Below are 13,946 nucleotides of genomic sequence, written 5' to 3'. Positions count from 1 at the left end.
AATCGCCATCTCCATACCTTAGCCTCCATGCACACTGGCTTTAAAATGTCTGCTACTACAGGAGTTTTGCCTGTAGAAGCAGCTAAATGTTATTCTATGTAATAAATGGTAAAAACTGGCGCACAGCGGGGGAAGAAATGTCAAAATACCTCACAAGCTCCACTTATGAACATGGGAACATACACTGATACAGTAAAAACATCATCACAATGGTAACTGTACTTGAAATCCATAAAAAGGCCATAGAAACTAAAGGCCCGTACACACGTACCGATCGTCGGCATACAAACGTCGGTGGACGAAGGATCTGCCGATTGTACGCGTGTTAGTATGGTGCCTCCGACAGATGTCTGCGCACAATCCGCGGACAAAAGTCTTTCTTGCAAACATGAAAATATTTGTATGCCGACACCAGAACGGACGATTGTTCGCCTGTCAGTACACAATTCGGCCGACAGACCGCAGATTTGCAAGACTGGGCATGCTCAGAAAATAGAAAACACAGGGAAAGTTAACCATTACATGACATCACTTCTGCAGTCGGCGGACAAAATTCTTGTGCTGTCCTTGTGCTGTCTTTGCACTTTTCAGCAGACACCGACATCCCGGGGAGAAAAGAGGAACATTTGTATGCCGACCATCGGTACGTGTGTACGGGGCTTTAATCTCAAACCACCACACTCCGTAGGCTGCTCTGATGACAAGTAGAAGGGGCTTGTAGCGAGCTGAAAGGAGAACACAGGCGCCACTCTAAGTGCAGTATATCGAGATTTATTAAGAGTTAACCAACAGAAAGGTACTCACAAGGATGTATGTAAAAGAAGCATTATAAACATCATAGTGTGCAGGCAATAGCTCCCGGTGTCCTAATACAGGATGGCTCGAGCGGTCTCTGGGCTCTGGTTCTAGCCGATGGAAGAATGGCACTTCCCGATCGCGGGGACACACCACTACCATCCTGACGTCACTTCCGGGATGCGTAATGGCGCCGGCGACGCGTTATCGGAGCATGCGCTCCTTCTTCAGGCCGATGATGCGCCATTTTGCATAAGGGCTTAAATAGGCAGAGAGGCAGGATCAAATAAAGTTCGCCACATCTGCCTGCTCGGCAGAATGGCTGCAACATGCTCATATAATACATGTAATACAATTAACTCAACATCTTACTAATAGTGTACATTGTGCAACTAATTCAAGCAGTGGTTAAGGAATGAAAAACTAACTGAAATAATGGTAAAATAAATAATGATATATAAATATATATGGAAATAGATGATGATCACAAATCAAATGGAAATTATTAAGTAAAAATAAAAATGGTAAAAATAAAAATAAAATTAAAAATAAAAATAAAATTAAAAATAAATACAAATAAAAGAAATAAATAAATAAATATAATTAAATATAAAAATAAAAAGGAAAAAAAATAAAAAGGAAAAAATAAAATAAGGAAAAAATAGAATAAGAAAAAAATAATAAAAATACACAAAATTATAGTAGAATTATAATAATAGATAATGACAAATAATGAATTATATATAAAAAATTATATATAAAAATGTCACAGAAGGTTTAAAAATATATTTATATATATAAAAAAGAGATTATTCATATATAAAAAGAAAAAAAAAGTGTTATTTATATATAAAAATATATTATCTATATATAAAGATATATATAAAAGCTATTGTTATAACAACTATTGTTCTAAAAACATCCACTAATAAAACCTATTGAATATTTCCAACCATATAAATCGCTATTATGAAAGATTAATATTAGGTATGGCAATCAATAAGAGACGAATCAAACAAGAAAACCTAATTCAAAGGATAATAAATAAGATTAAATGAGAGAGTTGGTCTCAATTTCCTCGTTTTAGCCACCCGGCACTAGAGTATCTAAACTATAGATCCAATAGGCCTCCCTTTGGCATAATCTTTTAAAACGTTCTGCTGGTGTGAAAGTGGCAGGTATGGACTCTATAATCCACACCCTGAGACCAAGAGATGATTTGTCATGATGTAACAGGAAGTGGCGTGGAACACTGTGTTTATCATCGCCAGCTTCTACAAATCTAGGATGCTACATAAAATAGACCACATGGACACGTAAGACAATAAATGACAAACTCTGTGGAGCAATTGTAGAATTGTGTCATGGGATATGTTTTGCCTTTTACTTTAAAAGTGTTTTGGCCATGGGTCACGTGTTTACAGGTCAAGCATAATCTTTTTCGGCATTGGAACATGCCTGTGGGTGGGTGCTTCAGCTTACTAGGGGCCACCATACTTTTAATATTTTTCGCTCTTCTATAGGCGACTTTGGGTTTAGATGGAAAATTCATCCTTAAATGGGGGTTGTCCAATAGAATCGGCCAATGTTTTGCCAGGATTTTCTCCATTTTCTTAAACTTTGTGTGGAATTGGGTCACAAATCTGGGTGTGGTAACCTCTGTGTTGAGTTGATCCCTATTATTACATGCATGGCCAGTCAAATACATATTTTGAGCATGGTTTAGAAGAGGTTCAGGGAAAGCCTTTTCAGTAAATTTTTTCTTTAATTGGACGCTCTGTTCTATATAATCTCCATCGTTGGTAAAGTTCCTTCTGAGTCTGCAGAACTGGCTCTTAGGGATGTTGTTGATCCACCTGGGATGGTGGCAACTCCTAAAATGCAAGAAGGAATTACCCGCTGTGGGCATTTTGGGATTGTTGGTGTTACAATGACTGACACATTCTAGGAGTGAAGATTCAGGGCCATCCTGCCCTGTAGAGTCCATACCTGCCACTATCACGCCAGCAGAACGTTTTAAAAGATTATGCCAAAGGGAGGCCTATTGGATCTATAGTTTAGATACTCTAGTGCCGGGTGGCTTAAACAAGGAAATTGAGACCAACTCTCTTATTTAATCTTATTTAATATACTTTGAATTAGGTTTTCTTGTTTGATTCGGCTCTTATTGATTGCAATACCTAATATTAATCCTTCATAATAGCGATTTATATGGTTGGAAATATTCAATAGGTTTTATTAGTGGATGTTTTTATAACAATAGTTTTTATAACAATAGCTTTTATATATATATATCTTTATATATAGATAATATATTTTTATATATCAATAACAATTTTTTTTAATATATAAATAACACTTTTTTTTCTTTTTATATATGAATAATCTCTTTTTTATATATTTAAATATATTTTTAAACCTTCTGTGACATTTTTATATATAATTTTTTTATATATAATTCATTATTTGTCATTATCTATTATTATTTTTATTATTATAATTCTACTATAATTTTGTGTATTTTTATTATTTTTTTCTTATTCTATTTTTTTCTTATTTTATTTTTTCCTTTTTATTTTTATATTTAATTATATTTATTTATTTCTTTTATTTGTATTTATTTTTAATTTTATTTTTACCATTTTCATTTTTATCTTTATTTTTACTTAATAATTTCCATCTGATTTGTGATCTTTATCTATTTCCATATATAATTATATATCATTATTTCAGTTAGTTTTTCATTCCTTAACCACGGCTTCAATTAGTTGCACAATGTACACTATTAGTAAGATGTTCAATTAATTGCATTACTTGTATTATATGAGCATGTTGCAGCCGTTCTGCCGAGCAGGCAGATGTGGCGAACTTTAGGACCCAGTTGGTCCTGCCTCTCTGCCTATTTAAGCCCTTATGCAAAATGGCGCATCATCGGCCTGAAGAAGGAGCGCATGCTCCGATAACGCATCGCCGGCGCCATTACGCATCCTGGAAGTAACGTCAGTATGGTAGTGGTGTATCCCCGCGATCGGGAAGTGCCGTTCTTCCATCGGCTACAACCTAACGCCCAGAGACCGCTCGAACCATCCTGTATTAGGACACTGGGAGCTATTGCCTGCACACTATGATGTTTATAATGCTTCTTTTACATACATCCTTGTGAGTACCTTTCTATTGGTTAACTCTTAATAAATCTCGATATACTGCACTTAGAGTGGCGCCTGTGTTCTCCTTTCAGCATGTTATTCTATGTGTCCATGCACATTAGGATGATTAGAGACATTTTAAACTCAACATTTAGAGGCAGGAAAAAAACTTTCTGGCAGAAAAAAAATGCAAAACTCTCCTAAACTCGTCTAAACTTTATACAAAAATGCTCTATGAGCGCATTTTCTTCTGCCAAGGGAATTGTTTTTTTTTTTAAGCTCATTGTGGATGGAGTCTAACTGTGATCTTTTACAGAAATGCATTCACAGTGGTGAAGAAGTAGAAAAGTGAGTAATAGCCCTGCCTTCTGTGACGACTGTCAGCCAAGCATTAATGTAAAAACTGGGGTAAAGAATATTCCAATTGGCACCAGGCATTGTTGCCACTTAGCATGCGCCTCCTGTAGCTGGGACCAGTAAAAATTAACAGCCTCTCTTATGAGACAGGCTGTTATAAAAGATGGCCATAAATGGATTGAATTTCAGCCAGTTTAGCAGTGACCGGCATAGATTAGATCCATCTATGGCCAGTCTTGTTTGAGAGCAGTCAATCTACTGATTAACTGCTTATGAACGGGCTTGCTGGAAAACTTTAGTTTGGTCAGCGCTGCAGCTAACAGGTAGCAGTATGTATCAGAAAACAGCAAAATAACCTCTGATGCAAGTATGCTTTGTTTTGCATTTTAATAAACTACTCTTTATATTTAACTGGGATAGTGCTTCTGATTTTCTGAGCCGGTTTGGATCTACCCGGGATCTCACAAGAAGCTGCAGTCCATCTGAAAATACAAGCCTATTAGAAACCATTCCTCCCTCATCTAAGCGGATTTATTGAACATGGCTGACTGAAATTCAGAAAGCTGGGATTTGTGGTGCCCCCCATGGGTAGGTCAGGGTTTGTTTTTTCTAATTTTTTAAGTACTGATCAGTGTAGTCTGCTGACAGCGGAGGAGACCAGTTGACTCCGCTGTCAGAATACAAGGACACATTGGGGAGGATTCCTCCATCCACTTAAGTTATGGGGTAATTGGTTCAGTTTTTTCACTCAAGCCACTGAGCAAAAAACTGAGCCATGCGGGGCCAGCTTAAGTTTTCGGATTGCTTTTATTTCTCCCTACAAGTCTGTATAAATGCATGACAAACATAACTCAAAAGTGTGTGTGCACTAGTTAAGTACAGATTTTCTCAATTTGTATTTTTTCCTGTCCTTTCTCCTACCTTTCCTTCAAAAATTGTAGCTAATATTTTCTGCTGACCTTACATTCCTGGGCTTTACTTGCTTTGCACAAAACCAGGTCAATTTTGTTTTTATTGATTGCCATCATGCTTTCTTTTATAAATGGACAGATCACATTTTGTAAATAGTATTGGTATGTTACAGTCAAATTGCAGGGATTACTGGCAACAGGAGTTTACCTTTGGTGAGATAATGAATGTCCATACACAAAAGAGGGCAGTTGGTGATGCAAGCACATTTTGACCAACCTCAGACAAAAGCAAAGCAGACACCCACTTGCACGTTTAACTTCTTAGGCTTGTGGTTTACTTCCATTAAAAGGGGCGGACCCAGGAGCTCAGAGCTATGGTATGGCAACTGTGGCTTTTTTTGCAGGAGAATATCACCAATTGAAAAAGATTTTCTAAACAGTCTGATTACATTCCCCACAAAATGGTTAACTGGGGTTTTCTGAGGGTGCTAAAGCCATAAGATGCCTGCTCAATCCAGCTGCTTTTGGATAGATTGGAAGTCACTGTTCCCGTATTTATAGGTACGCCGAAACCCCTGTATTTTTTTTGCTATGTACAGCACTGAGACTGCTCAGAAACATTATAATGAAGGGAGGCCAAGTTAGCTTTCAACTTGAGGATATGAAGACATGGTAGAGCTTGCAACAGTTTTCTTCAGAACAGCAACCGGTAAGCATTCACAATGTTTGCCTAACTCTTTGCAATGTATAGGGGATAGTTTTTGTTCTGAAAACATAGCCATAACAAAACCTAATTTGGGTGCAGTACAATTAGTAAGAATAAAACTATTTAGTCTGCACTTACTTCCTTGTTATTTGTTTAAACTTGATTTTTTGTAATTAAAAGTTCTAGTTTACCTAATTCAAAAATGGCATCAAGCACATTAAGACTTATGAAACACCTGTTCTGTAATTCAGTGTGGCTGCCTCAATATGTCTTTAAGTGCTAGTCCAAAGGAGGGCTCGCTGCAAAGGTCCATGGCACTGGCATGTAAAAGTTGCTGTATTTGATGGGATTACTCTTTCTATACTTGATCAGACTCTACCTAGGCCAAGCAGCCAGGCAAGGGAGGATTATCAATTGGGGCTGTAAGCTGTCCTGGAACACTATTAGGATGATGGCCAACAACTAATCAGCACGCTCTGACAATTCGCAAACCGCAATGAAAAAAACTAGCCTACTGCTTTCCTATCTGTGAACCCTCTCCAGCAGCACATACTCACCGTTCTTTTGTTCCCCTTATGGCTCCATTTGACTGGTGGAAGCGGAGCTTACACAAGGCTGAAAACTTTGTCCCTGCCCCCATGTGACAATTCTGGGCCAATTTGTAAGCACCCCAGCTAACATCTGAGAGTGGGGGGGTGGGTTCACGTGCTTCACCATCACCACATCTAAACTAATAGGTGTTTCCTTTACTCCAAACATCTGAATGGAACAGTGGGAGGCAAAGTAATGGGGTATATGATGCTGGGGAGGGAGGCGTTGAAGCACACCTGTTGTTTTACCCTGCATGGGCAGAGTACAAGTTTGATTCAATGTGTTAAACCTAAAAATAAAATATACTGCAGCTTACCAGCCCTTAGTTATAGTGATTACATTTGTTTTCTTTTTTCAGGCTTTTTTCTCTTTATTTACACTTGATGTTTCTGCTTGCAACACACTTCCTGTCCCTAGGGAGACAATGTCACTCAGTGAACTGTATCTGTTGAGGAACTGTGTTTTTACCCCGCTCTCCTGATTTGGATCACAAACACCTACTCCTCCTGCTCTTTTTATTCCGCTTATATAGGTGGGAGGTACTTAGCAAGAAAAATTATAACCAACGTAGCCACCATAGCTAAATAATTTGTTGCAATATATTGCAGTATTGTTCTTAGGTTTAGATATACTTAAAGGAGATGTAAAGCCAAAGCTCATTTGGCTGTACATCTCCTATGGATCACAGAAGTGCAGTTCGTTCTGCACTCCTGTGACCCGTTTTCAGCAGAGAGTGGACTGAAGTCTGCTCTCTGCTGACGTCACAGAAGTCAGTCCAGGCACAGCGTCATCACCACCAGGGAGTAGGGAATCCGCCAGGTGCCTGGACCGACACCCGGCTCAGCCTCTCAGCGAGCCGCCGAGAGCCTGAGCCGGCCGCACCCCACCCCTCCACAGCCCAGCACTCCAGTGAGCAAGGAGGGGGCAGAGCAAAGAGCTGCTGACTGACAGTCCGCAGCTCTCTGCTCGGGGAGCTGTCAGAACTGAGCGTTCAACAGTGTTCGATCGCTCTGTTCTCAGTGCAGAGGCGCCGGGGGACAGATGCAGCATTGGACCGATGCTGCATCCACCTCAGTAAGTATAATTGGGGGGGGGGGGAGACCTCATACTTCACTTTAAGGTCTGAGCTGTATAAAGTTGCAAAGTCAGTGCTGATCAGGAGAGGAATAATTCAAACTTGATGTATGCTTCACTGTGCAGTTACAAGAGTTGAAGGATCCCCATGTTCCATGTTCCAGAGTCGATAGAATTCTGTGAAATCAACATAAGGCTCCACACGACCATCTTCATCTGGCTGAAGGGAGGCAGATGGGCGAGTACGGAAGAGGCCACCATCTGAGCTGGAGCTGCTGCTCTGAGTGTGTGTGTTTGTTGACTGAAGTGTGGCACTTGGCGATTGCCTAGATAAATGGTAGAAATGTTAGATCAAAGAAACATAAAAGATAGAATAGCATCATAAAAACATAAACAACATGAGTAACAAAGACAAGGACATGCATAATTCCATTTTACTACCATAAAGAGATGCCATAATGCCTGTTTTAAAAATAAAATTTATGCCTGCTAAATGAGCACCAACTTACCAACATAACACAACGTCTTTTAGGACCCATCTCTTTTATAATATTTACTCTAAACCTTAAAGCTGAATTCTGAATACAAAGATAAACATACAGGTACAATACATGCATGTGGACTGATCTACAGTGGGCATAGAAAAAAGTCACCCCTTTAAAATAATCACATTTTGTTGCTTTGCACCCTGAAATGAAGACAGACACAGTGTTTGTTTTATCCAGCTGTATTTACTTATAACATTCACGGTAAAGGTATAACATCAACATGTCATACCTATTATACCAGCTAAATATTAGTGTCTTGTTCAGTCATTTTTGTCACCCAGACAACCCTGCCTGTCAATATACCCAGGTCCTAGACCACCACTGCAGTGGTAAACCAGTTTAGACAAGGGACACATCCTCTATCTGCAGAACAGATAATGAAAAAGAATCAGCGCATCTATCCCTCCTGTTGGCATGTGCACTGCAGCAGAGCCTGACTGTCCCCTCTTCCATGAATTTGAGAGGTGTTATACAGGGGATTACACAAAGCTAATTTAAAGATTTCTTCAGGTACTTACATTAGTTGCATTTAAAATGGTTGTAAACCTCTTATATGAAAAATTAACAATACATATCCTTCTATAATATGTACTTGCCCCAATCCAAAGCACCTAGTGTGGTTCCTATCGGATATCTCCTACCTCTGCTATTTGCATGATTCAATTCCGACAGGTTATCCCAATGCAACAAGATCTGGGAGAGTATGCCCCCAGCACACAGAAAGTGATTGACAGCCTCAGTTGTTCACGTTTCCCTATCAGACTGTATAGAGGAAGGTGTGTCCATTACCGCCATTCAAGTCCCAGATTACACTAAGCGCTGTACTGTGCAGTGTGCGACATCAGACCCCTGCCCTCATTGAGCTGGAAAAAAAAGCCTTTGATCTGTTTTAAAAGGCCATAAAGAGGAAAGGACAGTAGATAAACAGGTACAACTTATGTGGGAGAATGTGTTTCATCTCTGTATATCACATGCCGGTAGTCACTTCAGTGGGTATATACAAGGGTTTACAATCACTTTAAAAATATGCTTTTATCTTATTTTTTTTAATGGGTACACAACTACTACTGTTTTTTCTTTTTATTTCTACTAATTCAGCTTAAACTATCTTGAACACAAATTTGAAGGAAAAAAAAAAGTAAAGAAGTACCTTTCACTCTGAATGTTACCAAATGTTTAGCACACATAAATGGGATTTTTTACTTACTGTAAAATCCATTTCTCTGATGTTCACTGACGGACACAGCTCCTAATCTTCATAACCATTGAGTTATACTGCCCCTACAGGAGTAGGACACTAGGCAGAAAAACAATCTGGCTACGCCTATGGGCAGTCCCAGGGGGGTATACTCCCTCTCCCTGCTATAGGTACTCAGTTTTGTTACAAGCAGTGTCAGAAGAATTACAACTCCACAGAGGGGTGGGTGCTGTGACGGACACAGCTCCTGATCTTCATAACCATTGGGACGTACAAAAGCAGTGTTAAACATGAGTGGATGGAACAGCAAAAAAAATCCCAAGGCTAAACAGTAGCCAACCAGGCAACAGGAGCTCAACCAAAACAACTGTAGCCCACCTGAAAGAAACAATAAACCCTCAAAGAGGATCAAGTCCTCTAAACAACAGCCTGCAAAACCTTGCGGCCAAAAGAAGCATCCGCAGATGCCAACATATCCACTTTATAGCACTGTGCAAAGGAGAAGAGGCGAGGATGAACCCCAAGAGACTCACACCACGCAATGTACATCTTCCACGTACGGTGGTAGATCTTCCTAGAAGTAGATTTCCTAGCTTTTAGAGCGTTAGAATCACTGACTCAGATAAACCTCTATCCATCAGCATCTGGATAGACAGCCACCCGACTATCCGTTCAACAGCCAAGTCGTCAAAGCCAGTGACTGTAAAGCAGGATGGAAGATTGGTCCCTGAGACAGCAGATCATTCCTCAGAGGAAGCTTCCAAGGGATGTCGGCAACCAGCCACACCAGATCGGCATACTAAGCCCTGCGAGGCCAGTCTGGAGCCACTAAGATGACCGGAATCCCTTCTGCCTCAATCCTGCGTAGAAGTCTTGGCAGAAGCTTGAGAGGAGGGAAAGCATAGATCAGAGGATACTGACCCCACGGGGCCACCATCGCGTCTGTGGCATCTGCCAGAGGATCTCGTGACTGAGCCACAAACCTCTGCACATTTCTGTTGAGCAGAGACACTAACAGATCCACCTCGGGGATGCCCCACCGGAGACAAAACTGATGAAACCCCTCCGTTACCCTCCATTCCCCTTGGTCCTATGCCCGCTGACTGAGGTAATCTGCCTGCCAGTTTTTCACTCCGGAATGTACACGGCAGAGAGGGCTTGAACGAACCATTCTGCCCACCTTAGAATGCTGGCTACCTCCTGAGCCACCAGGACACTTTTTGTGCCCCCTTGGTGATTGACATAAGCCACGGCCCTGGAACACGATCCCTTCAATGGTCCAGGCACTGTCTGATCGCTCAGAGTTCCAAGACATTAATCGGTAGTCTGGACTCTTCCAGTGTCCTGATCCCTTGAGCAGACCTCTTCCTGAGGATGTCTCCCCAGCCGGACAGGCTGGCATATGTGATGACCACGGTCCAATACAAGGGGAGGAAGGATTTGCCCAGCCAAAGCGCCAGAGAACAAAGCCACCTTATCAGGGACTCCTCCATTCCCCGGCTTAGCCGGATCTAACTGTCCAGAGACTGCAGAGTCTTGTCCCATTTGGCCAGAATCTCCCTTTGCAGACACCTCGTATGGAACTGTGCAAACGGAACCGCCTTGAATGTAGACACCATCAGGCCAAGCACCCACATGCAAGCCTGGAGGGATGACCTTCTGCTGAACAGCAGGAGAGGAATTGCAGCCTGCAATTTCTGAAGTTTGGCCAGAGGAAGGAGCACTCTGGCTAAGCCCGAGTCCAGAGTCAGACCCAGATAGGTTTGTGGATGGAACCAGAGCAGACTTCTGAAAATTCAGAATCCAACTGAACTCACTCAGGATTTGTATGGTGATTTCCAGGTTTTCCACCAGAGCAGTAGGGGACTCCGCTCACAGAAAGAGGTCGCCCAAGTAGCCCAGTACCGCGATCCCCCATTGGCGTAACAACACTAGCACCGGGGCTAACACTTTTGTGAAGACCCAAGGAGCAGAGGTGAGACCAAAGGGTAATGCCACAAACTGATAATGCTCCTCTCCCACGGCAAAGCGGAGGAAGCGCTGTTGATTGGCACTTATTAGAATTTGAAGGTAAGCATCCTTGATGTCGATAGAGGCAAGAAAATCATCCTGGTGCAGGGATGGCACCACTGTATGAATAGACTCCATCCTGAACTTCTGCACCCGCACAAAGCAGTTCAGCGCCTTAAGGTCCAGGATTGGACGCACTTTGCCTTCCTTCCTGGGAACTGTAAACAGGTTTGAGTAAAACCCCTGAAAGCGTTCTGATGTTGGAAACGGGACAATCACCCCTTGAAGAAACAGGTCTTGTACAGCCCCAAACAGACCCTGTAAACGGTCCGGGGACAGGTGCAAGTTGGAAGGAAAGAACCGCGCAGGGGAACAAGAGCAAAGCTCAATCTTGTAGCTGGATCAAATAACTTTGTGGACCAGTCTTGTACCAGGGAAGTCCACGGGTCCGAAAACCAGCAGAGACATGGCCGCACCCCAGATACGGGTAAGGGCGCACCTACATGCTCAAAGAGCCTTGTCCGTGGGTCTGTAGAAGCCCGCTCTCAGCTTGCCAGACAAGGATTCTCCAGAAGAGGGCCTGTAAGGCTTCGAGCCCTTGTCAGTCGACCCTGAGGGACGAAAAAACTTCTTATGAGCCGAGGAGGGGGGCCCAAGTCTATGACAAGGTTCCTTGCCCTTAGTAATCTGTGAAAGAAAAATACTCTATCCCCCTGTGGGACCTTTAATGATGTCATACAGGGTAGCTCCAAACAGGCGATCTCCTTGAAAGGGGAGATCAGGCAAGGCCTTTTAAGAACAAGAAAAAAAACAGAGGGCACACCGGCCTAGCGCATTACCTCAGATAAAATGGCTTTATTAAAAGTAATTAAGATGTATACTCACAAATGGAGATAACAATAAGGCATATCAACAAAAATGTTGTTGCATCACAGTGATAAAGTCCTTTGCAGTGACTGGCTGACAGGTTTCGAGGACCTGCCTCCGCCTCGGAGCGTGCTCGAAACCCGTCAGCCAGTCACTGCAAAGGACTTCATCACTGTGATGCGACAATCCAGATGCTGCAACAACATTATTGTGGATATGCCTTATTGTTATCTCCATTTGTGAGTATACATCTTACTTTTATAAAGCTGTTTTATCTGAGGTAATGCGCTAGGCCGATACGCTCGGTTTGTTTTTTCTTGTTCTCAGTCTATCCAGACATCCCTAGTCTTGAGAGGGCAGCAAGACAAGCATCTAAACCCTGAGAGCTTCTGTGCGTGAGGCCCACCTTTCAGCCCAAGAGAGTAAACTGTTGGTTTGAAGAAGGCCTTTTTAGAAGTCTGATCCGCAGACCAGCATAAGCCAAAAGACCCACCGAAGGACCACTGCCGAAACAGAGAGCCGAGCCACTAGGGAAGCCGCATCCAATTAGGCATCACAGACCAGCTCCTGGACCTGCTGGTCCGCCAGCTCAGCAAAGGCAGGGGGGAGTTGTTATCCCTCTAGGTCACGGCATAAAAGCTTAGCCCACTCGGTCAGAGTTTGCAACACCAGGGCAATGGTGAATACCGGCCTCAGTGCCGAACCAGCCAGAGTGTACATATTGCGGGCCACAGCCTCGGCCTGTCAGCCAGATCCTTAAAGGCCGGGGAATCTTCAACCAAAATCATGGTTGCCTTGTTCAATCTAGAAAACAGAGGGTCCACCACTGGTGGAACAGTCCACTTCCTAATAAGGGGCTCCTCATAGGGTTAACTCCTAGTAAATCGTTTAGGGACCCCAAGGGGACGCTTTGTCGTCCCCACTCTTTAGCGACAATTCTGTCAAAATAAGCAGGGAAAGAGAACACCTTTGCCGCTCTGGATGGCTTGTGAGTGCCAACGGGAACCTGCGCCTCCATGGCAGCTGAGTCCTCCATCTTCAAGGTCTCACGCACAGATACAATCAGCGCTTCCACCAGCGCCTTTTAGTGCGCGGTTGCAGATGTGGAGAAATCATCCTCACTATCTGAGGATTCCGGGTGTGTGGTCACAGACCCAGCAGGGGGACCCACATCCATGGCGGCCGAATCAGATTCAGGATCTGATGAGGCAGGGGAAGGTGGAGGCCAGCCCTTTTTGCCAGCCCGTCGCTTGAAAACCACCTCCACCCGGGGAAGAAATGACTCCAGGACTGCTGTCAGTGCATCAATGGATGGTTGGGACCTGGAGGGCCCCGCAGCCTAAGAGAGGGGTTTAGGCGGGAAGATGTGCTCCAAAGACTCCATGAGTTACCAGGGGGACCCCACAAAACACTGCAAAGGGAAAACCACCGCGCTGGCAGCACCACCCGGTCAGCTGGCGCAAGCACTAAGTGATCCTCAGCAGAGAGGGAGAGAACCGCTCCAGATTTACCACCCAGAATTAACAGGCACCTGCAGCCACCAGGGTAGTCTGCACCTCATGTGCGGCGATCAGAAAGTGAAAAGATCCACAAGAGGGGATTAGGAGGGGCTCCCGCCGCTGAAATTGCCTCCCACAGGGCTTAACTGTCATGGCCGCCACTATTTTCTATTTTTCACTATTTTGCCACCGCAAAATGGCCACCGGACTACACAAACATGGCCGTCGTGCATAGAAACACACT

The 13,946-nt window shown here is 43.0% G+C and overlaps 1 protein-coding gene across 1 annotated transcript in view; it reads right to left on the bottom strand.

Moving 5' to 3' along the window:
* Positions 1–7,091: 7,091 nt before the first annotated feature.
* TAB1 (TGF-beta activated kinase 1 (MAP3K7) binding protein 1) overlaps positions 7,092–13,946 on the bottom strand; it is a 340,288-nt gene continuing 333,433 nt past the window's right edge. Inside the window, exons 11-12 of the mRNA XM_082266654.1 lie at positions 7,621–7,906; positions 7,092–7,137 (exon numbers count right to left, since the gene is read on the bottom strand). Of these exons, the coding sequence (XP_082122780.1) occupies positions 7,696–7,906 (211 nt within the window). The 3' untranslated portion in view covers positions 7,092–7,137; positions 7,621–7,695. The remainder of the gene's footprint in view (positions 7,138–7,620; positions 7,907–13,946) is intronic.

This window comes from Pelophylax lessonae (assembly GCF_965119305.1).
Source record: "Pelophylax lessonae genome assembly, chromosome: 8".
NCBI lineage: Eukaryota > Metazoa > Chordata > Amphibia > Anura > Ranidae > Pelophylax > Pelophylax lessonae.
Note: the sequence above shows the minus strand (reverse complement) of the source record. Positions and strands in the feature narration are given on the sequence as shown.